The 24,316-nt window shown below is 51.2% G+C and overlaps 8 protein-coding genes across 16 annotated transcripts; 6 read left to right on the forward strand and 2 right to left on the reverse strand.

Moving 5' to 3' along the window:
• The first annotated feature begins 98 nt into the window (after window positions 1-98).
• LOC117899054 lies at window positions 99-1,063 on the forward strand. The gene is made up of 2 exons (XM_034808821.1): window positions 99-721; window positions 777-1,063. The coding sequence occupies exons 1-2, from the start codon at window positions 119-121 to the stop codon at window positions 1,032-1,034; spliced, it is 861 nt and encodes a 286-aa protein (XP_034664712.1). The 5' UTR covers window positions 99-118; the 3' UTR covers window positions 1,035-1,063.
• Window positions 1,064-1,442: 379 nt separating this feature from the next.
• Window positions 1,443-8,984, forward strand: LOC117899709 (zinc finger MYM-type protein 4). Of its 4 annotated transcripts, none has more exons than XM_034809918.1 (12): window positions 1,443-1,746; window positions 2,017-3,050; window positions 3,117-3,386; window positions 3,452-3,508; window positions 3,585-5,389; window positions 5,626-6,701; window positions 6,766-7,151; window positions 7,222-7,347; window positions 7,413-7,534; window positions 7,601-7,730; window positions 7,786-7,885; window positions 7,953-8,984. In XM_034809918.1, exons 2-12 carry the CDS (start codon window positions 2,072-2,074, stop codon window positions 8,125-8,127), a joined length of 5,226 nt encoding a protein of 1,741 aa, XP_034665809.1. In that variant the 5' UTR covers window positions 1,443-1,746; window positions 2,017-2,071; the 3' UTR covers window positions 8,128-8,984. The 4 variants fall into 4 exon arrangements, with proteins under 4 accessions (XP_034665809.1, XP_034665807.1, XP_034665810.1 ...); XM_034809916.1 differs by having other exon boundaries at window positions 1,443-1,803; window positions 7,953-8,127; XM_034809917.1 differs by having other exon boundaries at window positions 1,447-1,576; window positions 7,953-8,127.
• A 141-nt stretch (window positions 8,985-9,125) lies between these two features.
• On the reverse strand, window positions 9,126-12,064 carry LOC117899710 (transcription initiation factor IIA subunit 1). Of its 4 annotated transcripts, none has more exons than XM_034809921.1 (7): window positions 11,911-12,064; window positions 10,990-11,193; window positions 10,581-10,589; window positions 10,213-10,500; window positions 9,946-10,153; window positions 9,643-9,887; window positions 9,126-9,571 (listed from the first exon to the last, which is right to left on the reverse strand). In XM_034809921.1, exons 1-7 carry the CDS (start codon window positions 11,932-11,934, stop codon window positions 9,464-9,466), a joined length of 1,086 nt encoding a protein of 361 aa, XP_034665812.1. In that variant the 5' UTR covers window positions 11,935-12,064; the 3' UTR covers window positions 9,126-9,463. The 4 variants fall into 4 exon arrangements, with proteins under 4 accessions (XP_034665812.1, XP_034665811.1, XP_034665815.1 ...); XM_034809920.1 differs by having other exon boundaries at window positions 10,981-11,193; XM_034809924.1 differs by lacking the exon at window positions 10,581-10,589.
• A 505-nt stretch (window positions 12,065-12,569) lies between these two features.
• LOC117897415 (serine/threonine-protein kinase pelle) lies at window positions 12,570-14,479 on the forward strand. Its single transcript, XM_034806242.1, has 3 exons — window positions 12,570-13,011; window positions 13,072-13,740; window positions 13,809-14,479. Exons 1-3 carry the CDS (start codon window positions 12,704-12,706, stop codon window positions 14,338-14,340), a joined length of 1,509 nt encoding a protein of 502 aa, XP_034662133.1. The 5' UTR covers window positions 12,570-12,703; the 3' UTR covers window positions 14,341-14,479.
• Window positions 14,446-16,950, forward strand: LOC117897414 (tubulin polyglutamylase TTLL13). Its single transcript, XM_034806241.1, has 5 exons — window positions 14,446-15,317; window positions 15,377-15,530; window positions 15,585-16,219; window positions 16,277-16,781; window positions 16,834-16,950. The coding sequence occupies exons 1-5, from the start codon at window positions 14,620-14,622 to the stop codon at window positions 16,942-16,944; spliced, it is 2,103 nt and encodes a 700-aa protein (XP_034662132.1). The 5' UTR covers window positions 14,446-14,619; the 3' UTR covers window positions 16,945-16,950.
• Window positions 16,951-17,819: 869 nt separating this feature from the next.
• On the forward strand, window positions 17,820-18,901 carry LOC117896720 (filamin-B). 2 transcript variants are annotated; one of them, XM_034805182.1, is made up of 3 exons: window positions 17,820-18,053; window positions 18,117-18,491; window positions 18,545-18,901. In XM_034805182.1, exons 1-3 carry the CDS (start codon window positions 17,909-17,911, stop codon window positions 18,841-18,843), a joined length of 819 nt encoding a protein of 272 aa, XP_034661073.1. In that variant the 5' UTR covers window positions 17,820-17,908; the 3' UTR covers window positions 18,844-18,901. The 2 variants fall into 2 exon arrangements, with proteins under 2 accessions (XP_034661073.1, XP_034661072.1); XM_034805181.1 differs by having other exon boundaries at window positions 17,820-18,491.
• Window positions 18,902-19,626: 725 nt separating this feature from the next.
• On the forward strand, window positions 19,627-22,323 carry LOC117897262. Of its 2 annotated transcripts, none has more exons than XM_034805986.1 (5): window positions 19,627-19,810; window positions 20,492-20,617; window positions 20,689-21,005; window positions 21,069-21,191; window positions 21,247-22,323. In XM_034805986.1, the coding sequence occupies exons 2-5, from the start codon at window positions 20,612-20,614 to the stop codon at window positions 21,731-21,733; spliced, it is 933 nt and encodes a 310-aa protein (XP_034661877.1). In that variant the 5' UTR covers window positions 19,627-19,810; window positions 20,492-20,611; the 3' UTR covers window positions 21,734-22,323. The 2 variants fall into 2 exon arrangements, with proteins under 2 accessions (XP_034661877.1, XP_034661876.1); XM_034805985.1 differs by lacking the exon at window positions 19,627-19,810 and adding an exon at window positions 19,846-19,864 and having other exon boundaries at window positions 21,247-21,733.
• LOC117897260 (DNA polymerase alpha subunit B) lies at window positions 22,304-24,252 on the reverse strand. Its single transcript, XM_034805984.1, has one exon. The coding sequence runs from the start codon at window positions 24,182-24,184 to the stop codon at window positions 22,340-22,342; it is 1,845 nt and encodes a 614-aa protein (XP_034661875.1). The 5' UTR covers window positions 24,185-24,252; the 3' UTR covers window positions 22,304-22,339.
• Window positions 24,253-24,316: the final 64 nt, after the last annotated feature.

Raw genomic sequence — 24,316 nt, forward strand, 5'->3', positions numbered from 1 at the left:
AACCTGAATGGATGAAGGGAAAGCAGAAAATGCAGCAGGCCAGGCAGGTCTGGCAGCTTGGCAGTCTGACAGACAGTTTGCTCAACCATTTTGGCCACTTAAATCAAAATTCATTCGGATGTCCCAACATCAGCAAAACAGCAGCCACGACCATGTGAGCAGCAGTGGTGCGGGGCCAACGTGCAACGTTTTAGATCAGCCATCAATGGAGGTGTTGGTAGAGGATCCGTCGGCAGATGACAAGAGTGTAACCTCGAGTCGCATCCGTAGACTCGAGTACTTGCGCCGTGCCATCAACTGCGACTGCCAGATCCTTCTGCTGAACATGTCCGCAGCGCCTGATGGACAGGCGGGTAGCGTGAGCTACAGGACGTTCGACTGTCATCGCATATTCCTGGCCACAGCCTCCGAGAAGATGGAGACGGATGTGTTCAAGAATGCACACTTCAACGGTGTGCTGGAGATGGACGGCGTGTCGCCAGAGAGCGTTCAGATTTTCCTCGAGTACATTTACACTTTCGAAGTGGACTCGCCGCTTGTCGCTCTCAAGATCATTTTGGACATATTCATTCTATCGAATGCCTTCAACATGCCCGAGCTGATGTCCGCCTTCTTCGAGAAAGTCAAAGAGCAGGATTGGCCCCTGGAGGATGTAATCCCTGCATTCGATTTGGCGTTTCGGCAATGCGGCATGCCAGAGCTGGAGCATCGATGCCTGGATGTAAGTGGAACATCAGACTATATCCAGAGATTCTATCCACCCCATTCCCTTCCAGCTAATCATCCCCAATGCCATGAAGCTGATCAACGATAGGAGCCTCATGAATATCCAGCTGTACTCCCTCAACTACATCATTCAACTGTGGATGGCGACGGACGCAGTGCCCAGAGAGCGACTGGTGCAGCTGCTCCAGGAGTACCAGAGGGCCAATGGTCTCAATTTCAACAATGCTGTGACATTTTCGCATTTCACAAAGATCATACAGCACTTTCCAGGCGTCCTGCTGGATGCTGAGGGGTCCATAATTCAGTAAATAATAATAATAATAAATAACGAAATAAGAATGATTTGCAGTATTATTGGCGCAGCCAACTCGTTCCAGTTACGGTATTTTTATGGGCAGCTGGTATTTTTTTGCGTCATTTGGCATCGTGTGCGCGGCATCAGTGCTGCCAGAATTACAGAGTCAACAAAAGCTACTTTAAAAAAACACTATTTTGAGCATGAAAGCTGTGACGCAGTTTTATTTTTATATTATTTCTGTGACTCAAGATCCGCATTAGACAACTAGAACGAGTTAGCATTTGAATAGGTTTAACATGTACTTGTGTTAGTATTTTGAAAATTGTATAATCAACTCTATGCTAAAAATGCTAGAAATAGCTTGAAATACTCCAAAATGGCAGCACAATTGTGGTGCGCCGCATTGTATTGGGATACACTGGTGCGCCATTTTTCTTGTTTGACATATGAAGCCGAGTTACAGTGGCCAGAAAAGTTATAAATTGCATATTGCAAAAAGTGTAGATAATTAATTAAAAGTGCCGAGCAAACCGTTTAGCAGACCCAAGTGATGTGCGTTCTTGTTGCAGCAATGAACGGCAGCTAATTGTTGTATAAAACGTGATTTAGATTGTCGTGTGCCCAACGTCGGGTCCGGGGGCAGAAGATTCCGAATAAATATAACAAAAGAGGCGCCATTCCTGAGAACCCCAAAAAGGCCCATACAGTGCATCAGATAAAAAGTAATGAAAGCGCATTAGCCACATGTTTTATGGGCATTATATTCCCCGTTTACATGGGTATGAAACAGTTTTTTGTGGCGCATGTTTTGTTTTTTCGTGCACTGTACACCAGTGTGTAGTCAGTGCGTTTTGCGTTTGTGTGTGTGTGTGTACACATTTTAGGCGGTAATGGTATGAGGCCCTGGCCAACCAGCCGATACCGCGATAACTATCGCCATCGATAACCGCACGCTAACGTTTGTTTTGTTTTTCCTTTTCATTGAATTGCAGTTCATGTCGATATAAAGAAGCGCACACAGCATTTGTCCATTGAATAAAGTAGAAAATGGAGGAAATATCCAGTTTAGACTCTTTCGGGCCAGACTCCAATGCCCAGCCAGAGACAGAAACGCCCCGACCAGAGGAGCAGAGCCCCCGCGGAGAAGCCGCCGGGGAGGAAGAGCAAGCGCCCATTGTTGCCGAACAGGACACTCCCGCCTCGCCGCCTGCAGAAGATGCTACTGGAAGTGCCGGGCACGTCGCCGTGGAAGTGCCCAATCCCAACGAAGACTCTGAAGAGGCAGCCGCCGCCGCCGACACCGCTGTTGGGTCAGTCGAAGTCGATAAAGATGCCGCGGAGCCAGAGGAAGACTTTGAGCAAATATCGGAAGGCTCCCTGGACGCGTACGATAATCAGTCGCAAGAGAAAGTAGACAAACCCGCCACTCCCGCGCCACCACAGCAAGACACAGCAGCAGAGGAAGAAGCGGCAGAGCCAGAGGCAGAAGCGGAAGCGGACGCGGCAACACCATTATCATCCGAGCCAGCACCCGATGATGCTGATCCCCCCGAGGCCGAAGCACAGCCAGAAGCTGAAGCTGGCGATGAAGAGGAGCAGGATGATCGCGAGGATGCTAGCATGGCGGAGGCAACCGATGAAGCCGATGCCCTAAAGCTCACGGACGCTGCGAGCGAACAGGAGGCAGATGCAGTCGACGGTGCTCCGGCTTCCAATGAAGCCATGGACGTGGATGAGGGCGAAGCTGCCAACACTGGAGATTCGCCTCACGAGACAGAAGCCGCAGACGATGTCGAAATGCACTCTCCGGGCGAGGACGACTCCCACCACGCTGACGATGCTGAGCCGCCCGAAGGTCGGGACGAGGTAGACAACAGCTTGGAGGAGCAGGAGAACGCTGCAGATGCCGACGATGCAGAGGGCGAAGGGCCTGCGGAGGATGAGGACAATGCAGAAGCCGACGGGGACGCTGAAGCGGAACCCGAAGAAACAGCGGAAGACGCAGGCGAAGCTGAGCATGGCGATGGTAAGCCGCAAAACGATTTTTATCCTATGAAATGTTTGTCACAAAAGGTGCTTGAAAATATTCCAGATACCGTCGAGAATGTGCTGGAACCCGAGGAGTCGGATGTTTGCCTCATTCCCGATGACAACGAGACGGAAGTGACCGAAGCGGAGAAGGAATGGGCACGGGAGAATGCCGAGAAGGTTGCCGAGGAGGAGATAGCCGCCGAGCAGGCCAGCTCCAAGACGCCAGAGATCGATGGGGCAACAGCCAATGACGATGCTGCCGACCCAGAGGATGGCGACGCAGCCGCCGCTGCGGAACCCACAGAAGATGCGACAGATGCCCCAGCGAATGGTATGTAATCCGCTTAAGCTTTGCTTTCTATCTGTCCTCTTGCACCTTGTCTTTCCATTGTCCAGATGCTCAGGCTGATGCAACAGCTGGGACTCAGCCGACGGCATCAGAGGATGCTGAAGGTGAGTTGAGGATGGGAATTGAATGGCACCATTCATGGCGATTACTAATGCTTATCCACTCTCTTCGATCCTTTAGATGATGTCCAGGACTTGCTGGCCAACGATGAGGAGGCTCCTGGCGATGCACCCGACGCAGATGAGCCGACGGCCGAGGAGGCGGCCAGTGACACAGCGGGCGAGGCAGGAGCCCCGCCCAAGATCATCATCAGCTGGGTGGTGGGCAGCGTGCAGACGTGTCGGCAGTGTGGCATCGAGAAGAGCTGCGGCTTCCGTTACAAGCGTCCGGAGGAGCCCAAGGATGACGAGCAGGATGCACCGGAAGAGGCGGTAGCGACTGTCAATGAGTATCTCTGCGACCAGGCCTGCTGCACGGCGCTGCTGGGCGAGCAGCCGGGCAAATACTTCGTTAGACGCAAGAAATTCCTAGTCGAGGAGGTTGCCGGGTCCGCTGCGGACAGCAGCGAGGAGGCCCCAGCGGAGGCGGAAGCGGAAGAGGGCGAAACAACGGCAGAGGGAGAGGCATCGAGGACAGAGCAACAGCAACGCGACTGCCTGCAGTGCAAGGAACAGACGAAATGCAAATACCTCATCAGGCAGGACCAAGACACGTACTACATCTGCAACGACGACTGCTTCAATCTCCTCAATGCCGAGGAGCCCGACAAGTACAAGCTGAAGCGTCACTCGATCCGAGTGCGCAACATTGGAGCCACCACCATACAGGCCTCCGCCAAGAGGCCAGAGACCAGCGTGGTGGCCCGCACGAACGTCGAGGCTGAGGCCACTCGACTGGATCGCATCGAGAGCTTCCGGCGGCGCTGTGCCGACTGCACGTCGGAGATAGACTTGAACGAGCGCCAGCTGATGTGGGAGACGATGGACTTCTGTAACGAGGTGTGCCTGCGCAGCTACCAGCTGAGCATTGGCTCCAAATGCGAGACGTGCAAGCAAGATGTGAGCTCCATAGCCCTGGGCAAGTACTGTGTGCGGTTCGGGTTCGAGGTGCGGCAGTTCTGCTGCGCCGCTTGCCTCAACACCTTCAAGAAGGGCCTGAAGACGTGTTCGTGCTGCCAAAAGGACATCAGCAGCGGGCAGGAAGGTTTCCTGGCGCCGGTGGGCGATAAGGATCAGTTTAAGGACTTCTGCTCGCAGGTCTGCCTGCGCCGCTACGACTGCATGTGCAATCCCAAGAAGAAGCTGCGAACGGACATGTGCGGCGTGTGCAACAACGAGAAGCCGGTGCGCGTCGAGATGCTGCTGGACGACAAGGAGCACTACTTCTGCTCGAACCCGTGCTTCTCGGCCTTCAAGTTCGTGAGCAACGTGAACGCCGACCCCTGCGCCATGTGCTGCAAGTACTTTGAGCGCAAGAGCTCCGAGGCGTACACCATCTACAGCGATCAGCAGGCGCCGAAAGTGTTCTGCTCGCGCATCTGCATAAACGTTTACATCATTGTGAATCGGCACATTGTCTCCTGCCAGTGGTGCAAGGTCAAGAAATACAATTTCGATATGATCTACCAGCTGGCCAGCGACCAGGAGACCCTCACCTGCTCCATCAACTGCCTCACCATGCACGGCGTCAGCTGCAATATCTCCGCCCGTGCTGTGACCAAGTGCGACAACTGCAGCCAGTTCAATACGCCGCAGTATCACCTGACCATGTCCGATGCCTCCATGCGCAACTTTTGTACATATCAGTGCGTGATGCAGTTCCAGAATCAATTCTCCCGCACGCCCCTAACCCTCGACAGCGACACCCAGCCGAGCAGCAGCAAATCGCAGCAGTCGTCGCCCACGGGCATGATGCGTGGCGGCAACAAGAATTCCACGGCACCCTTTCCCACGGGTCTGCCCAAGCGCGTCAAGTTGAAGCTGTCGGTAAGTGCAATTCTAATAAAATGAAAATTCAAAAGCAGCTGGCCAGTGTAACTGTCAGAATATGACAATTATTACTGTCATTCCATGCCAGTGTGCGAAAACACGAAACTTTAGATGCGATAACAACAGTGGAAAATCAACCCTGCATGTCAACCAACGTCTTCTTAAGTCTTGATGTCTTGTTCCTCAAGAGGCTGCTAAATATATTTGTTTTATCGCTGTTCTTCTGCTTTTAGAACGCCAAAAACAATTCGATGCCCGCCAACAAGAAATCCCTTGGCAGTGGGACCGTGGTGCCAGTCATTGCCAATGTCACATCGCTGGCCACTGAGAACGACGCTCGCGGAGCAATGCGGCGCAAGCGTGGTCGCAAGCTAGACTCTCCGCCACCGCTGACCATGATTCCGGGTATGCAAGGATCATCCCAACTGGGAGGATCACAGGGTCGTGGACGGCCGCGCAAGCACGTGGACTATGGGGCACGTTCGCCGTCGCCAGGATTGGCGGGTGGCCCAACAGGGGGACAGATCACTGCGCGACGAAACACAGCCACAGGCAACAGCATCGTTGATTTTGCGGCTCCCATCACTGAGACGAAGATCATCACGGTGCCGCCATACCCGAAGGCCGTGCGCAATGTAAACATCAGCTGCAAGCCCATGATGGTGTCCACGGGCGAGCAGTGCACGCCGTCGATGCGCGACTGTGGAACGCAGACGGACAAGGACTATTCCAACAAGGTGTTGATTCCAGTGCCAGTGCCGATATTTGTGCCACAGCCCATGTACATGTACTCGGCACCGTTTCCCGTGCCGGTGCCCATACCGCTGCCCATCCCCGTGCCGATCTTCATACCCACCACACGCAACACAGCCCAGGGTATCCTCAAGGAGATCAAGAAGATCCAGGACAAGATGCCTGAGGATCCGCTTGAGGCGGAGCTGCTCATGATGGCCGAAATGGTGGCCGAGGAAAAGCACGACTCGGACTCTGACTCGGACAATGAAATCAAGCCGGATCCGGGCCTGGTCACTCTGCAGTACCAGAACAGCCTCGAGTCCGTCAACCAGCAGCAGCAGCAGGTGGTCGATGTCAGCGGCGCAGGCCACAATCCCTACGGCGACGACATGCTTCAGATTGCCCTCAAAATGGCCGACTACGACAATCATCACCAGTCGTCAACGGTGGACCTGGAGTCGACAATGACGACCAACACGATCACCAATCAATCCCCCATGGGACACGACGCAATGGGACAAATGAGTGTCCACCATTTGGACCAGCAGCACCACATGCTGGATTCTACAAGCCGGTAAGTTGTACAAAGAATCCGATCACCCAACGAGAAGCTTAACTAAATTGCTTTCCCGTTTCAGCTCTCCCCGTGGCCGCAAGCGAGGCGGTGGCTCTGTCATGGACTCACCTAATCGTAACAGCCGTTCGCCGGTGAAGAGGCAGCGTGGCAACGAAATGGATCACTCGGCACTGCAGCTGCAGTCACAGCAGGCCCAGCAGCCGCAGGAGAAGCCCGATGCCCAGATGTTCCTCAAGTACACGTTCGGCGTGAATGCGTGGAAGCAGTGGGTGATGACAAAGAACGCAGACATCGAGAAGAGTTCGATGCGCAGGCGACCCTTCAAAACGGAACTGCTGCAAATGACTGCCGACGAGCTGAACTACTCCCTCTGTCTGTTTGTGAAGGAGGTGCGCAAGCCAAATGGCACGGAATATGCGCCAGATACAATTTATTATCTTGTTTTGGGTAAGCTAACGCCTTAGACAATATCTCCATGTGTTCCTCTATGTAACGCCCTTACGCTCTGCTCTTGCAGGAATCCAGCAATATTTATATGTCAATGGACGTATTGACAACATCTTTTATGATGCTTATTATGAACGATTTACGGAGTGCCTGGATGAGGTGGCACGCAAGTTCTCTGTACTCTACAACGATTCCCGTAAGTGCCACTAGAAGTTGTGTATTTTGGAAGTTTTTTAATTCACTGGCATTCTTCACACACAGAATATATTGTTACTCGCGTGGAGGAAGAGCATCTGTGGGAGTGCAAACAATTGGGAGCCCATTCGCCGCATGTGCTGCTCAGCACACTGATGTTTTTCAACACAAAACACTTTAATCTGACGGTAAGGCTTGGCCCACACTTAAGCCTACTTCCGGGCTATTTGTACTACTTTTTGTTTGCATTTTAGACCGTGGAGGAGCACATGCAGTTATCCTTCTCGCACATCATGAAGCACTGGAAGCGTTCATCGCAGAATTCGAAAGTTCCTGGATCACGAAATGTGCTCTTACGTTTTTATCCACCGCAGGCGGGTCTGGGTAAGTTATATGTTAAACCATAACCAGAAGGAATGCTAATAGTTTCACTTACTAGATGCTAATCCGCGGAAGAAGAAGGTTTACGAGCAGCAGGAGAACGAGGAGAATCCCCTGCGCTGTCCCGTCCGTCTCTACGAATTTTATTTATCTAAATGGTAAGTGGATTGGATCGTACATTTCTGATTACAATCATTCTAACAATATTCTCTGCTCTGTTTACAGTCCGGAGAGCGTGAAGACACGCAACGATGTGTTTTATCTGCAGCCCGAGCGTTCGTGTGTGCCCGACTCGCCCGTTTGGTACTCAACACAGGCACTCGGGCAGGACGCCCTGCAGCGCATGCTGCATCGCGTGAAAATGGTCAAGGAGATCAACATAGCGCTATTGACGACTTAATGTTTAGTTGGGCAGCAGCAGCAGGAGCAGAAAAGAAGCATCAGCAGCAGCAGATATATGAACGTGTATGTGCTAGGATAATTGCCGGGCGAATGAGGCCTGAATCGGAGGAGTACTTTTCAGCTTTGTGCTTAGCACAAGCTTGTTTGCGGGCAAAACCAATTAAAGCTAAACGACAGAGAGAGAGAAAGCGGGAGAATAGGTCTAGGCCCTCCTGCCAAAGGGGGAGATTAAAAGTGCTATACCATAAATTCTGTTTTTACTTTATACTTTACTTTAATTTCTAATATTTCTTTTTGTATTCACTTTGGTCAGCGTCGAGAGAGGGCTGCATAAGAATTGGAGTTGTATAAATTTTTAAACGATAACCAAGTCTCATCCTAATCTCACTTGAAATACGAGAAGTTCGATAATAATACACTAAACAATTCATTGACACAAAGACACGCAACAACAATTTCATTAGTTTTAGTTACTCTCACGGCAGAAAGCAAACACACAAAAACCACACATTTTTAGTCATTAATTAGATTGTGTTTAGCGTTAAGCAGAGAGGAAGGCAGTATGTATGATGCGCCCCGTCAGTGGGTTGAAGGGGAGGGGGTGCAGCTATCCTGGGACAGCTTACCTAGCACCTGGTAGCACTAGCCCCTTCAATTGTAAGTGCATGTATGTATGTACATAAACATAAACATAAACCGATAAACGACTATAAATAGGATACAGAAACAGTAACAATTTAGCCGCTTAGCTGTTGTTGTTGTAAGTGTTTTACTTTTAAAAATGCTGTACTCTCCTTAATTGCAACAACATCCATTATAAACAACAAATACAAACATACATACTGTAAAATGAAATGTGAAATTGACTACTACTTGGAGATCCATCACCTTTTGGCACTCAAACTGACTTTTCGAAGGCATCCACAGAAGGAGAACATCGCAAACTCTTGCTACTTCCACTGTTAGTCTACCAAGCACTGATGAGCCGCTGACAACTGGTAGATTGGATGCCACAAGTGTGTGGACATAATTTATTCATACAAAAATTAAAGCGATTCTTTGTCCTGCGTGTAATACATGTGAATCGTGAATCGGATTGGTTAGATTTTTAGGGGGCCACTCTCCTTTGGGTGAGGCCACTCTCCACTCTCTAATAGTATATATATAATATAATATTAAAGATATCTTCGCTTGGTCATGCTCTCTGTGTGTGTCTGTCTGTGTTTCGTGCGGATGAGGCTGTTTGTTTTCTTGTCTTGTCTTTTTGTTTTGTTTTTGTAGTATGTATCAACACGGCTGCCGTTGCTTTTAGATCAGCGTCTCCTCCACTCCGTTTACCATTCGGCGTCACCGTTGGATTTCTGGAACACGTAGTCCTTGCCACGCATGTTCATGATGCCATCTTTGAGATAGAATTTCCATTTGTTGCGGGAACGAGTGATCTACAAGGAAGGCAAAGAGTGTTTATAATAAATATGTTTGAAAAATCAAGATCTATTCGCCGTTGCAGTACCTTATCGTACTGGCAAACGATGACGTTATCTGTGTCAAAAGTTTCTGTAGAATCTTCGTCGGTGACATCGTCCTCGCTGTTGAGGGGCTCCTCCTCGGCGGCATCCTCTTGTTCCACATCATCATCATCGTCCTTGTCCAGATCATCGTCATCATCGTTGTCGATGTTGTCGTCACTCTCCTCGCTCTCATCCTCATCGGACGAGTCCAGGGCGCCATCCAGCTGCTTCGAAGCACCCATATTTTCTGGTAAATTCATCACAGGATTAGCATTAGCCATTAGACGGGACATATGTAGACCTACTCTGTATATTGGCACTGGTGAGGGCCGCATTCACGTGTTGCTGCAGCACTGAGGAGGCCAGGGTGGTGGGCAACGTCATGATGGATGAAATCAGATGAGCTGTAAGTATTTGGGTGAGCTGATTCTCCTGCAGCGCCGATGCGGGCACTTGTATGGTGAGAACACGAGATTCCGAGCTGCCCGAACCGGCTGTCGATGGCAGTGTAATCTGAAATCGAACCATTAGTCGTACCAGAAGCGAATATAAATATCATTTAGAGCTCTCACATTCACGGGCATAATGCGGTTGGGGTCCAGTGAGGCCACAATTGGAATGGGTGTCTGTCCACCGCCGGTTGCTTGCTGTCTCTGGGGCATGGATCCCCCCGATGTGGGATGCAGTGGCGGTGGATTCTGTGAAGTGACTTCCTGCTTGATGGGCATCTGTCCGTTCTTAAGGCCACTCCCAGCAGCACCACCACCAGCGGCACCGGGCGACTTGGCCGCCATCGACGACGCCGGCAAGCTGCCCTGTGAAGTGGCTGCGGCGGCCTTCTTGGCCTTGGCATTGGCAGCCTGCAAGTGTTTCGAGGATTAGTGTTCTGTTGGGGGGGAGACTGACTCTCACTGGCAGACAAAAAGGCATTTGGCATTACCTTGGTGCTCTGCAGTTGAGGCATGTGCGTATGCGTATGCGAATGTGTTTGTAGATAGATAGATAAGACAGATGTGTGTGTGACATGTAGTGGGGGGTTGGTGCGTTCGTGATCATGTTGATGGGAACAGCAGTTAGGAAAAGCAGCGCATTAGTCGATGGCGGTGTCGATGTAGCGTTGTTTTGCAGTTGTTGTTGTTGTTGTTGGAGGACATAGGGAAGATAAATCAAGAGAGATCTTAGTCTGGAAATCTCTCTCTTTCTCTCTCTCCACAGACAGAGTGCAGCAGTTGACGACACAGAACATTAACATACAGTACAGAATTACACATACGAACGAGAATGTCGGGAATGGACGCACAGAATCACACATCGGCGGTGGCGAGGCAACGATCACACACCTTGCTTACCTTTGGATTGTTGGCCACTATTGGCGGTGGATGGGAGCCACCCTCGCTCGGGTCCGGGGTCAATTCGACGGCCTTACTTGCCAGCAGCTTGTTGCGCCAAATCTGCTTCATCTCCTGCAGCACCTGCTCGTCGACGCCCTCGTCCAGGAAGGCATCCCTCACATTTGTGATGACATCTTCGATCACGGCATGATAGACCTTCAGCTGAAAAGGGAGTGGAGTGTATAAAATGCATTGGGCATGTTAAATTCAATTCGAAATACACAAACAATTATTTATATGCACACAGGCACACCGAGTGCCGCACCAGACAGACAGTGGAACATTCAAATTAATGTGTAATTTCGTACCGGTATCGCAGAAGGAGCATTGTACTGACTGACTCTGACTCTGTATTTATTATTTGTCGTACAACGCTTCGGAATTGCCTCATTCGTACCCGCTTAATGGAGAAACATACGCAAGCACCTTATCAGGGCGATAAGATGGGGCCGCCCCACACCGATAGGGTGGCAGAAGAAGTTATTGTTTGACGGGGGGTACTCCGATATGTGCCAAAAAACATAAAAAACACCTACGTCTTTCTTTGGGTGGACGTGGGAGGTGAGCGCCTAAAAAAAGTGCAAGGCACTGACACCTACCCACACCACTACATCTACAGCGGACTGACACATGCACGCACACAGACCTAGCATACCATTGCATTGGCACTGCACTAACGGTTCGTCGTGCTCATGCTCAGGTGAAAACTTTCACTTTCTTGGGGATAAGGGGAAGCGGTTCCCCAATACTCCTTGCTGCTTTTCTTCCATATGGCGGCACCCAAATTCGAGTGGTTTCCCCCGAAGGGTCTGCCGACAAGAATTCTTCCCCCAATATGGACTGGTATAGCACAGGTATCTCTCCACTGTCTTCACTCACCACAGAGGTTTGGCATAAAGCCATTTGGACCTTTTTCTCCGCCAGCTTGATTCTGTTCACTTCAGTTTGGTGCCCAAATTAGGTTTAAATGAATAATAAATTAGCAGAAAAATTAAATACGATGCGCTCGAGAGAGATGACAGATTAACAGTGTGACCGTGGGGAATTATCGATCAAATATTCCGCAAAACCTTTAAAAATATTCCTTCTCGTTATAAAAATATACCCTAAATATACAGAAAAAATAGCTTCGCTTATTAAACCCACATCTCGGAGATGGCAGGATGTTTTAGTTTCCACTATGCTAGATACCTATGATTAGCCATTAAAAGATTGACTGAAAATTATGAGCATGATTGAACGACTTGATTGAACATGATTGAACAACTTGATGGGTCATGATTGGTCGTGCATAAATTGAAATACCCACTGGACTGCAATGAATATCCAAGGTAGAAAATTTCTTAATTTTGGAATTCGGTTTTAAGATTAGTGGCCATTTTAGACCCTCACAACTGAAAATATAGTTATAGTCCGCCTGATGAAACAATTTGTCCATCACTTATAATCAATTAAAATAGCCATTTTCACGCTATTTTCACTCTCAGGAGTGTGACCAGACGGTCAGATGGCCATAGCTGGTTTTGTAGCCCTGTTGGTGTTTGTTTTTATTCGACTCCCGCCCCCTCCAGAGTGTGCAACAGGTTATCACGGAATTTCCCCCTTTGCATCGTTCGAATGCAGCCCACACTTGCATGAATCAGCGACGTCCAGCTATTCCGCCCACAAGTGCATGATGAGCGGCTCAGAGACCGCCGAGGCGGCCCAGGGAAATGCCAACAGGACCAGGTCCAGGTCGCACCAGGACGACACCCTACTGATTAGGCTTCTTCCCGTGTCCGCGCGTCATCAGCTTTGCGTCCATCTGGACTCCCTGGATGTGTGGCAGCAGCTGGCCACGGCCGTCAAGCTCTACCCGGAGCAGGTGGAGCAGATAAGACACCAGAAAGACCGCGGCCGTTCCCCATCAAACGAGTTTATGAATATTTGGGGGGGCCAATACAATCACACAGTCCAGAGCCTGTTTGCCCTGTTCAAAAAGTGAGTGCCAGTCCGATGAAGAGAAAGTTATAATAATCCTCACCCCTGCCCCTCCTCTAGGTTGAAGCTGCACCATGCCATGCGAATGATCAAGGATTATGTGAGCGAGGATCTGCACAAGTATATTCCCAGGAGCTTGCCCACTATCAGCGACTTACGTGCGCCGCCCGATTCCAACTCGAAAATAGACAATGGCCCGCCCTTTCCCTCCTCCTCGGGCGTCAGCAACTCGAACAACAATCGCACGACGGCATCGACAATGAGTGAGGAAATTCCCAGCTTGGAATCTCTGGGAAACATTCACATCAGCACCGTGCAACGAGCGGCCGAGTCCCTGCTGAAGATCGACTACTTGGAGCTGGAACGTGCCACGGATAGCTGGTGTCCGGAGAACCGTCTCGGCCAGGGTGGATTCGGGGAGGTGTACAAGGGCGAGTGGAAGCAGCTGGATGTGGCCATCAAGGTGATGAACTACCGCAGTCCCAACATCGACAAGAACCAAGTGGAGCTGCAGCAGAGCTACAACGAGCTGAAGTACCTCAACACCATTCGACACGACAACATTCTGGCCCTCTACGGCTACAGCATCAATGGCGACAAGCCCTGCCTCGTCTATCAGCTGATGAAGGGCGGCTCGCTGGAGAACCGCCTGCGGGCGCACAAGTCGCAGCAGCCGCTGCCGGTGCTGACGTGGATGCAGCGTTTCAGCATTTGCCATGGCACAGCCAAGTAAGTGAAGGGTCGATCCCCAGTCGGTTTGCAGTTGATTTAACTCGAATTTCCATCCACTTTTCTAGAGGCATTTTCTTTCTGCATACGGCACGCAATACGCCCCTCATCCATGGTGATATTAAACCCGCCAACATTCTGCTGGATCAGTGCCTGCAGCCGAAGATCGGGGACTTCGGACTGGCCCGCGAGGGACCCAAGTCCATAAACGCTGTGATGCAGGTGAAGAAGGTGTTTGGCACGAGGATCTACCTGCCACCAGAGTTCCGCAACTCCAAGCAGCTCAGCACGGGCGTGGATGTGTACAGCTTTGGGATTGTGCTGCTGGAGGTGTTCACGGGGCGCCAGGTGACGGATCGCCTGCCCAAGAACGACCATCATCAGGATCTGCTGCACTATGTCAAGCAGAATTGGGCACAGTCGCAGCAGCATCGCCTGGAGCTGCTCGACAAGCATCTGCCCATGCCGCTGGGCGAGGAGCTGGACATGTGTCTGTGTGCCATCGAGATGGGCCTGCAGTGCACGGCACTCGAGACGCAGGACAGACCATCGATGAACGATGTACTCAACAGATTCAAGCCATTCCGCATTGACTTTTGATCCAAGATCTTATTGTTACTCGTATTTTATACATTTTTTATGTCTCATATTTTACGTAAAGCATTTGATTCTAGCGTCATTTGTGGTTCACCTGAGAGCCATTTATTATTTAGCAACACATCACAAAATACTCAAAGTAGTTTGAATTTCATTTGTGAGGGAGCTCCGGCCGGTCCATCCATCGATAGAGACCTCATTTTATCCTTTTTACATTAGTTAGCTTTAGCCCCAGAAATTCTCCATTTCATTCTTTAAAGTCCAATTCGTGCGTTTCGGGCAATGAATTTGAAAAATTCCAAGTTTTACAAACGCATCCAGGAGCTGCGACGCTTCTCGAAGGAGAAGATCCGCAAGGATCGTGATCAGCGCACCAGCGTGAGGCTGGACATGGCCCTCAGCGAGCAACGGCCTGGCCATGACTCTGATCTCGAGTGGTCCAGCTCCCCCCGGCGTCACATCTCACCACGCCGCCGCATCAAGAAGACCAAAACAAAAAAGAAGTCGGCTGGCACCCGTCTGACAGCTGGCAAGGACACTGTCTGCTCCAGTCCCGCTGACGGGGAGCTGCAGGCAGATGATGGGATACAGAGCTACATCCAGCTGAACGACAAGTGCTATCGGCTCTCCTGCACGAGGCAGCTGGCTGGCAAGGACTCGCGCGTTGATGCCAGCTCCACAAGCGAGGCCAAGAGCGCCATTTGCGTGTCCAACTCCCGCTACGCGATGATCGGCAAGATATCCAAGACGCTGGGCTATAAGCTGGTCAAGGAAACGAAGCTGTGGAACATTCTCTGGTCGGACTCGTTCCCCGGCGTGGAGCTCTTCAAGAACATGAAGCGCTTTCAGCAGATCAACCACTTTCCCGGCATGATCGAGATCTGTCGCAAGGATTTGCTCTCCAGGAATCTCAATCGCATGTTCAAGGTTTATCCGCACGACTACAAGATCTTCCCCAAGACCTGGATGCTGCCAGCGGAGTAAGTTAAGGTGTAGCAACCTCCTGTTTGATCATTAAGTAATCCCACTCATTGTGCAGCTATGGGGATGCCATGAATTATGCGCTGACCCACAAGCGCACCTTCATCCTGAAGCCAGACTCGGGCGCACAGGGACGCGGCATCTGGCTGACCAACGACCTGAAGACCATTGGGGCCAACGAGCGGCTCATCTGTCAGACCTACGTTCATCGAGTGGGTAACCCAGTCATCGTTCTAAAGCTAACCTTAACGCTAATCCTCTCCTAGCCCCTGCTCATCGATGGCTACAAGTTCGATCTGCGGGTGTATACCCTCATCACATCGGTGGATCCGCTGCGCATCTTTGTGTACAACGAGGGCCTGGCCCGGTTCGCCACGAACAAGTATGTGGAGCCCACGCCGGGCAACACCACCGACCTGTACATGCACCTGACCAACTACTCGGTGAACAAGCGGAACAGCCACTACGAGCTGTGCGACAACGATGACTGCGGCAGCAAGCGGAAGCTGAGCGCCATCAACAACTGGATGAGCAGGCACAACTACGACGTGAAGGAGTTTTGGACGAACGTGGACGATGTGATCATCAAGACCGTGCTCAGTGCGTGGCCGGTGCTGAAGCACAATTACCACGCCTGCTTCCCAGGCCACGACAAGATCCAGGCCTGCTTCGAGATACTCGGATTCGACATTCTGGTTGACTGGAAGCTGAAGCCCTACATTCTGGAGGTGAACCACTCGCCCAGCTTCCACACCAACGAGCAGGTGGATCGCGAGGTCAAGCGTCCACTCATCCGGGACACTCTCAGTCTGGTCAGCGCCGTGCTGGCGGACAAGAGGCAGATCATGCGCGAGGATCGCAAGCGAGTCAAGCAGCGTCTGCTCAAGACAAAGGGCGAAAGGTAAGAACATATTTAAAGACCTTCGTGCGATGATCCATTTACTACTCCCCTTGTCAGTTTGCAGCGTCCACGCGCCAACGGTGGATCCTCCATTGGCAAGCCAAAGATAGACGTGCAGCCCGAGGATGAGTTGGACTCGCTGGCCCAACAAATCGCCTGGGAGGACAGTCACATGGGCAACTTCCGCCGGATCATGCCGCCCGTTGACGCCACCAAAGCCGAGTACTACAGCCAGTTCTATGGCCAGACCAATCAGGTGTCCATCTTCGCCGAGACGGCGGCCAGCAAGAAGCGGGAGGATCTTGCACGCAAGATGCGCCTCCAGATCGAGGAGAAGAAGGCCAAGCAGGAGCTGATGCTGAATGGGCGCAACAAGACTGACAAGCGCAAACGTCAGGTCGTCCTCCTGCCACGTGCTGTGCGCGAGAAGAACCGCGTACAGCTCTACCGACTCCAGGAGCACTGGGTGCCGGGCTTCATCTCCGATGCGGAGGAACGACTGCGTCACACCTGGCTTCAGATGCGCTCCGAGGCGATCAGGTCGCTGCGTATCACCGAGAGTGTAAGTGGATGCCTTTACTTGCCTCTTACTATTTGTCAATCCTCACTCTTAGGTATATGCCACGCTGTACGAGGCGGGCAATCTGTCCAACACGGACATGACCGTGTATCCGCATCTGTACCAGCATCTGCAGAACGGCTTTGACATCAAGCAGCACATATGAGATGCCGCATAGATGGCACCCTTCCTCCACCCCATTCCCATTTGGACCACATGAGATGTTAAATTTGTTAGATGTTAAATTTTACTTGCTGATTAAAAGAAAACAAATGAATCGAGAAGCGAAGGCTTTCGCCTTTATTTGGTTACCCATCGGAAGCGGTCGATCTGCATAGAACACCAATTAAATTGGGATTTACTCTAGAATAGAAACAGGAATAGAAAGCAAAATTCCTGACAGAAACATTTAAGTGCTCGAAGGCCTCGATACCTAGATGTTTAGTTATCTTCTTGAAGAAGAAAAGTTTAACTGAACCTAAAACAAAGGGCGATTTCACATCGAAATTGAAAATTCCGAAATTCCCCTGCAGAGTGGTATATAAAATGTTTAGCTTTGCTTATAATGTTGGGTGGAAAACTAAGTTTTCCAAGATACCAATAAACATATCGTCTGTCAATATCCCCATCTTTAAGATCTATGCATAAAATGTTCCCTCTACTTTTTGAATGGGCAAATTCTGCATTAAAAATTCTCTAGCATAATGCTCTCTAATCTCAATTAGTGAATGTATTTCAGTGGTAATTCCTCTCAAATTAATCTCCCTGCATCATATGTGGTCTAGGAATGGGCATCCCAGCAGTTTGCTCTCTCCGACTTCCTATAGACTTGGCAGCCTGCCCGGCAAACAAATCTCATAAACATTTGCATTTTGGCGCGGGTTCTGTTCGAAAGAACCAACAGATCAAAATCGAGAGAGAGAGAGAGAATCGAATCTTGAGAGCAATTCCATTGCGATTGTGGGAGGAGGAGGAAGACTCTTCCATGCTTCGTATTAGCATTGGATGGGAGAGCGCACTGAACTCAGTCGGGCCAAGGAGCAGCCACAGGGCAGTCCACACGCCAATTACAATCCGGAAAATATTTACGAAGCCGTAAAAAAGAGATTTGCCCCAGAGTCAATTGCGGCATGTTCAAAGCGTCGCAGGAGATGCGACTGAATACCAATTCAGCGGCCTCTGCCTCTCTGGTTGCGAGTGCCAGTGGTGGGCTGGAGGGGCCGTGTGCGGAGAAAGATGGTATTTTTGGGCGCTACCAGCGCACGCCCGACGCTGGTGAGTCGACCGATGAGGAAGTAAACATCGATGCGAGGCGTCTATTTATATTCTCCCCCGCAGATGCGTATCCCACGGAGCCGCCGCGAGTCTACATAGCCCCCGAGCTGACCGACGCGAGTCGCGTCCAGTTGCTGCACTTTCCCAGCGGCGCTGTCCGCACCAACAGCTCCGTCAGCTTCATCCTGAAGCGGAACGGGGTCAAGGGAAACTTTGATGTGCGGGTGGAGGGTCCCAGCGGCCAGCTGGAGGCTGTGCAGCAGCAGCAGTTGGACCCGGAGCGCTTCCAGATCGACTGCCAACTATCCTCCGGTGCAGGACTCTACAAGGTGCACGTCAAATGCAACTCCGTGTCTCTGCCGCGGTCTCCCTTCATCATTGTGGCCATAGCGGGAGCTACCGAGCTGTCAACAGATACGAAATCCAGCAATCCAGAAGGTAGGTCCCATCCGAGAGTGAACCTACAGAAGTAACCTTCGTCTGTCTTTCAGCCGTGCCCATCATTCAGTCGGATGCCAGCAATGTGCAGAGCCGTGGCCTGGGACTCTCCCACGTGAGCTGTCTGGAGCGGAACGAGTTCACCGTGGACTGCAGCCAGGCCGGCAGCAACATGCTCTTCGTGGGCATCTTGGGACCACGGGGCCCCTGCGACGAGTTGCTGGTGAAGCATTTGGGCCGCAACATCCATCGGGTCACGTATCGAGTGTCGGATCCTGGGGATTACATGCTGGTTGCCAAGTGGGGGGAGCAACACATACCAGGCTCTCCCTTCAGCCTGGCCACCGAATAGGAATGGGGGGAGTACATCGCAGGAGGAGTAGAATAAATGTGAATAGATGAAAATCTGATTGTGACCTTGTTCTTGCCTCCGTTCCTCTTCCTACCCTCGGCTTCTACGTTACGATGTGCAATTTAATGATGATTACACTGTGGCAGCAACAGCAGCAGCAGCGGCAGCAACATTATCATTTTTTGTTATTTAGCCCGGCGCTAATGACGTTCGCATTTGGGGCTGCCGCTGCCGTTGCCGTCGCTCCAACCTAATGATGATGACCGGCAAATATAGCCATGTGTTGGTGTATGTGTGTTTGTGTGTTATGCTCCAACAAAAGCAGTTGCGCATCATCACTGATGGTGCCGGAGAGAGGGGGAGCAGGGGGGCACATAGCCAAAGTTGATGATGATGATAATGCGTTTGCTTTGTAGCCCGCCAGCCTTAACGAGCTGAGGTTGGTTGGTTGGGAGAGTAGGAGGGGAGCAGCCAGCTGCCGACTGAGACACAAGATAAATTGCGCTTGGCCAGGCCTCAAAATCCAGCTAGATAAATCACACATGGCGGGGGTTAGGGGAGAGTACACTACCATTATCTACGATTCCAAACGGAATAATTCCCTCTACATGCCATATATGTTTTCTTTTCTTCGGGCCCTTTCAATTTCCAACGTATTGTTTTGCAACTGCCTGGGCACACCGGCACGAAAACCCTACACACTATAGCTGGCCCGCTCACACCATGTTGCTTGCTCTGCTGCTGTCTCGCTTGTGCAGAGAACATCATTATTTGTTGGTGTGTTGGTGGCGAGAGCTGCGCGTACTACCAGATACGTCGTTTTTCGTGTGTTTCCCTCTCGAAGATAATTAAAATTTAATTATTTGCCTTATAATCAAGTTGTGTTTTGTGCTGCCTGCCTGTTGTTGTGTTGGTGTTGTTTCACCCCCCTCCCATCCCCCGGCAATCGGCTGCTCATGGAGAATAAGTAAAGAATGCACTGGGGCCGTAATCGACTCACAAAAAAAATTGGATGTTATGTGTATGTGTGTGTGTATCTCTGCAAAGGGAAAAGTTGTGCGTGTGTGTATTCAAGAAAAGTAACCATCGAATTGCTCCCCTGCCCTCTCCCTCGCTTCCAGCGTTTACAACTACACTTTTACTGGCAGCGGAAGGGGCTCCAAGCAAAAGCAAGTGCCGCGGCGTCGGCGTCAAAGTTGTGTGGCATGTAGCATCTTCATCTCTTCTGTGGTAGCAGCAGTATACTGGAATAACCGCGTCAGTTCGCTTTCAGCCAACGTCGCGTCAACTTCACATCTTGTGTCTGGTGGATGCAATTTACAGCTAGTTTCTCTCTTCTTCCTACATTTGCATTTGTTTACGGATTGCGTATTATGTCTGTGTGCTGTTTTTTGGGCCTGTGTGCGGGCCTTATCTGTGTAAATGTGTGTGTGCCGGCTTAATGATAATTAAAAATCCGTTATTATAGTGCTGCGCAGGCAAGTCCCGTTAGTTCGTTCGTTGGGGGAGGCGTAGGTGTTCTCGTCCTCCCGTAACCTTTAAAGATTTGCCTTACAAACGGTGTTGCATTAGATTTTCCCGCAATTATATAAATATTCCATATGCCATACAATGTGTTAATTTATGGATATTTGTGTTGTTGTTGCAGGAGTGGATGCGCGTGTCCAATATGCCAGCCTACTAGATAAGTCCTGCTTCATGTCCTGCTCCAGCTGGCAGACGCAGTTTGTTGGGCAATCCCAGTTGTCGGCAGCGAGACCCATGTGAAATGCCTGTGAGTAATCTCCTCCCATCTCAGCTGAATCTTCTCCTGGATATGCGCCTTTTTACCTGTGTCTCTTGCAGTATGAAAAATTCAACAAAAAGCGTCGACAATGGGAGGATAGTGGGGTACTAGAGCTAATCAAACTATGGAAAGTCTGCGCCTATGAGCTGCGCACCATCAAACGCAATGGCCATCTGTATGTGGCTATGGCCAAGCAGCTAACGTCCCTGGGCGTACCTGTTACCGCACTGGAGGTGCACTTCAAAGTCAACAATCTCACGCAGCGATATCGACAGGAGCAGAAGACCTTCGAGACGACAGGCATAATCAGCACCTGGAAGTTTTACAGTCAAGTGGATGATGTTTTCAAGAGTCTGGCCGCTCACACAGGTTACAAGTAAGCAATGACCATGCGGCCTGGATATCCAATGGCAACTAATGGGATAACGATCTTCCACAGAGACAAACGCATGACTAGTGCCTCGAATACTAGTAGTTTACCATCCACATCCGAGTCACCAGTTTGGAAGAATCCAATGTCTCAGCAAGAGTTTAATAGCAACAACACGGAGGGGTTCTATAAGTGAGTCCACTCCCCATCCCCTTTCCGAATCTTATTTATAAATCTTATATTCTAGGACCGAGTACGGCATGCATCGCCACTTTATGGACCACTCCCAGCCACCGCCGAACACGGGCAGCGTGGACAATTTCATGGCCTCCTCGGCGGCCGTGGCGGCGGTGGCTGCCGCTGCATCCGCTCGCCTCGCGGACAACAACATGGAGCAGCAGATGAACGCTGCGGGCGGCAGCGGGGCCAGCGGCGGTGGCGGCAACACCAACGGCGGCGTGGCCAACTACAACAAAATCAAGAAATCCCACGAGGACTACGACAAGTTTGTGGATATTGTGAAGAACATTGTGGACACGCACAAGAACACACCGGACAAGGTGGACACGTTCAGCGACTTCATCAAGTCGTACATGAAGCGCTGGCCGGAGCGGCTCCAGGACGAGGCAATCAATCACATCACCAACTACGTGATTGTCAAGAACATGGAGCACAGCATGGTCAGCGGCGGCGGCGGTGTTCACAATCCGGAGGGGGTCAACAATCGACAATAACAATACAAGCAGGAGCCCAACAACTAAACGCAGCCAAGGTCAGTGCAGATAGTTGTTGGACGGCCGCCCATCAGTCCACGCAGCCTTGGTCATAGGCGGCCGTAGTAGCAGCTCCAGGAACTCCAAACCCAACTACGGAAACGTAGTACGAAACACGAGAGACACAAGGAGCAAGGGCGAGGATTACTTAACACGGCACGGCACGGCAGTTACTTAACAGCGACCCCTTAACCCCTAGATCGCTGGATCGGCTGGGTATTTTCGGTCTGGTTTATATTGGAGCGAAGTGTTTATGTTTGTTGGAACGGAACGGAACATGGCATACAGTATTTTTTGTATAGTTAAAATATACAATCGGAGTTTTTAGTTTTTATTTTCTGTGCGATGCCGACGATACCAATACCGAAAGAACTTCGGTTGAGTGCGGAATGGGCAGGTCAGGACAGGACAGGGACTCCATCTCAAATAAACATAGAGATCAGATCCTAGCGAGTACTTTTACGTTTAGACATCATTTCCTACTGTTAGCTGTAAACTATTATTATACATAAATATATAAATTACAAATTAATAAATGCTTTAACGACTAACTGCGCGATGGCTCGATCAGATACGTTGTACCTGACAGGCAACGCTGTTGAACAGGCTGGCGGCCTTGCCCGTCGCCGTTGGGGCTGTTGGCGTCACCAGGAAGCGGGCAAAGGTACCGCCCTTGTTGTCCGCCAGCCGTCCGGGATTGATCACCAGGCAGTCGCTGACCAGCCGTATAAAGTGCCTTTGGTCCCCGGGCAGCAGCAGGATATTGGGCAGTTGCCGCAGCTGTGCGTACTTCAGGGCCAGCTGCGAGTCGTAGGCCATGTCCTCATCCGCCGGCGGGTACATGGGGTAGAAGGAGCCCTGATTGAACAGGTGGTTGATGGCCCGATGCATCCGCTCGCCGCCATTCACCGCAAACTCGTGGCTGAGCAAATGGTCCACGACATCGGTGGAGGTGACGCCCACAGTGATGCCGTCCAAGTCCACGATCGAGGGATCGGGCAGCAGGTGCAGATTGGGGTACGTCCTGCGTAGAGTGGGCGGCGGTGTGGGATAGATCGCGTGGGACATGGCGTCCTTCTGGCTGCTGACCATGAGCACTGTCGTGTGAGCTCCCACCACCTCCATGATGCCCGCAATCATCTTCTCAAAGAACGAGTCGAAAGTCTCAGCCATCTCGGCGACCAGCTTGTGACTCGCATCCACAAAGGGACCCACCAGAACGAGGACATCCGGTCTGTGGTCCTTCAGGTACTTGAGCAGATCTTGCAGTGGATCGTAGAACATATCCGTACTGTGGGTATACGGACCGGCGGCCACCACGAACTGCAGCTCCCTGTCCACCCTCAAGGGCGAGGGCGGCGTCAGCTTCCGCTCCGTGTGGATCTCCTCCACCACAAAGGTCGTGCCTTTTGGTATGAACCCCTTCGCCAGCACCACTTGGCCCGGGAAGATGCTGGCCGACTTTATGCGTGTGAAATTTAATTCGAGGTAGCTGCACTCCTCGCCATCGGTCACCGCCATGAAGGAGGAGTAGGCGTCCAGCGGTCCATCGTCCTCGGAATGTATCATGCCCACGGCATAGAGCTTGTGCAGCGCCTGCAGCGTTTGCCCGTCCTGCGGATACCAACTGATCTCGGCCACTTCCTCCGCGGAGAGCTTCTTCTCCACCAGTGCTCGTCCCGTGGCCTCCAGCCGGTCTTCCAGGTCATCACACTTATCGCACAGCAAGTCGTTCATGTAGCTCAGATTGGCGAGCGTTAGCGGAGCCTCCTGGTGCAGTAGTTTCTGCGACACAGACAGGGTATGCTCCAGTTTGGCTTGCCACTCGGTTCCAGCTAGCAGTTTGGGGTGGCCGAAGGTGTCCACAGTGTCCCCTGGTTTTCCAGCCACTGTTGTCGTCGATGGTGTGCCTGTGCCTGTTCCTGCCGCTGGGGTACGTTTGGCCGACTGCGGCGTGTAGCTCGCGGGACTGAAGAGAACGCCGCCCTTGAGTGCAGACGAGCGGGACGAAGGATCCTTCTTGGACTTGGGCGTGTGCATCATCGAGGAGTCTGTCACCGACTCGCTCACATAGTCATCCATCATGGGATCATCTTCGATCAGGCCATAAGTGGTGAGAGAGCTCGTGTCGGCCACAGGAGCAGGGGCATACGTTTTTGTCTTCTGTGTGGATGTCTTGAAGCCCACCTTTTCCTTCTTCAGCTGGAGTACCTTGCGCTCGAACTCGCCCAGATTCTCCGGAGTTGGTTCATCTCCGTGCAAATGGGACAAGCTAAAGGCCATCCACTGCTCCACGAACTCCGTTGCATCCATGCATCCATACGAGATGGCCAGTTCCATACACTTGTCCAGCACCGCATCGCTTGGCTCCACGCCAATCTCGTCGAATTGCTGCTTCAGTTCCGTATCCATGTTTCGTTTCGCGTGTTTTATACAATTTGTTAATTTACTTTTGGCGGCAAAAAAACACAGCAACAGTGTGACCGCGGAATTATCGATAAAATATTCCGAAATATACTATATACTATATATATGCCATCGATG

The sequence above is a fragment of the Drosophila subobscura genome, chromosome O, assembly GCF_008121235.1.
Source record: "Drosophila subobscura isolate 14011-0131.10 chromosome O, UCBerk_Dsub_1.0, whole genome shotgun sequence".
NCBI lineage: Eukaryota > Metazoa > Arthropoda > Insecta > Diptera > Drosophilidae > Drosophila > Drosophila subobscura.

Coding starts and splice junctions, on each gene's coding strand:
- LOC117899709 (XM_034809918.1), top strand. CDS start 2,072: ATGGAGGAAATATCCAGTTTAGACTCTTTCGGGCCAGACTCCAATGCC. Junction 5,390..5,625: donor GCGTCAAGTTGAAGCTGTCG/GTAAGTGCAATT, acceptor TTCTGCTTTTAG/AACGCCAAAAACAATTCGAT. Junction 6,702..6,765: donor ATGCTGGATTCTACAAGCCG/GTAAGTTGTACA, acceptor TTCCCGTTTCAG/CTCTCCCCGTGGCCGCAAGC.
- LOC117899054 (XM_034808821.1), top strand. CDS start 119: ATGTCCCAACATCAGCAAAACAGCAGCCACGACCATGTGAGCAGCAGT. Junction 722..776: donor TGGAGCATCGATGCCTGGAT/GTAAGTGGAACA, acceptor ATTCCCTTCCAG/CTAATCATCCCCAATGCCAT.
- LOC117897415 (XM_034806242.1), top strand. CDS start 12,704: ATGATGAGCGGCTCAGAGACCGCCGAGGCGGCCCAGGGAAATGCCAAC. Junction 13,012..13,071: donor CTGTTTGCCCTGTTCAAAAA/GTGAGTGCCAGT, acceptor CCCCTCCTCTAG/GTTGAAGCTGCACCATGCCA. Junction 13,741..13,808: donor ATTTGCCATGGCACAGCCAA/GTAAGTGAAGGG, acceptor CCACTTTTCTAG/AGGCATTTTCTTTCTGCATA.
- LOC117899710 (XM_034809920.1), bottom strand. CDS start 11,934: ATGGCTTTATGCCAAACCTCTGTG. Junction 11,194..11,910: donor CTTTATGCCAAACCTCTGTG/GTGAGTGAAGAC, acceptor CTCCCTTTTCAG/CTGAAGGTCTATCATGCCGT. Junction 9,572..9,642: donor TCGTTTGCCAGTACGATAAG/GTACTGCAACGG, acceptor CCTTCCTTGTAG/ATCACTCGTTCCCGCAACAA.
- LOC117896720 (XM_034805181.1), top strand. CDS start 17,909: ATGTTCAAAGCGTCGCAGGAGATGCGACTGAATACCAATTCAGCGGCC. Junction 18,492..18,544: donor GAAATCCAGCAATCCAGAAG/GTAGGTCCCATC, acceptor TCTGTCTTTCAG/CCGTGCCCATCATTCAGTCG.
- LOC117897414 (XM_034806241.1), top strand. CDS start 14,620: ATGAATTTGAAAAATTCCAAGTTTTACAAACGCATCCAGGAGCTGCGA. Junction 15,531..15,584: donor GTCAGACCTACGTTCATCGA/GTGGGTAACCCA, acceptor ATCCTCTCCTAG/CCCCTGCTCATCGATGGCTA. Junction 16,220..16,276: donor CTCAAGACAAAGGGCGAAAG/GTAAGAACATAT, acceptor TCCCCTTGTCAG/TTTGCAGCGTCCACGCGCCA.
- LOC117897260 (XM_034805984.1), bottom strand. CDS start 24,184: ATGGATACGGAACTGAAGCAGCAATTCGACGAGATTGGCGTGGAGCCA.
- LOC117897262 (XM_034805986.1), top strand. Junction 21,006..21,068: donor GCCGCTCACACAGGTTACAA/GTAAGCAATGAC, acceptor GATCTTCCACAG/AGACAAACGCATGACTAGTG. Junction 21,192..21,246: donor AACACGGAGGGGTTCTATAA/GTGAGTCCACTC, acceptor CTTATATTCTAG/GACCGAGTACGGCATGCATC.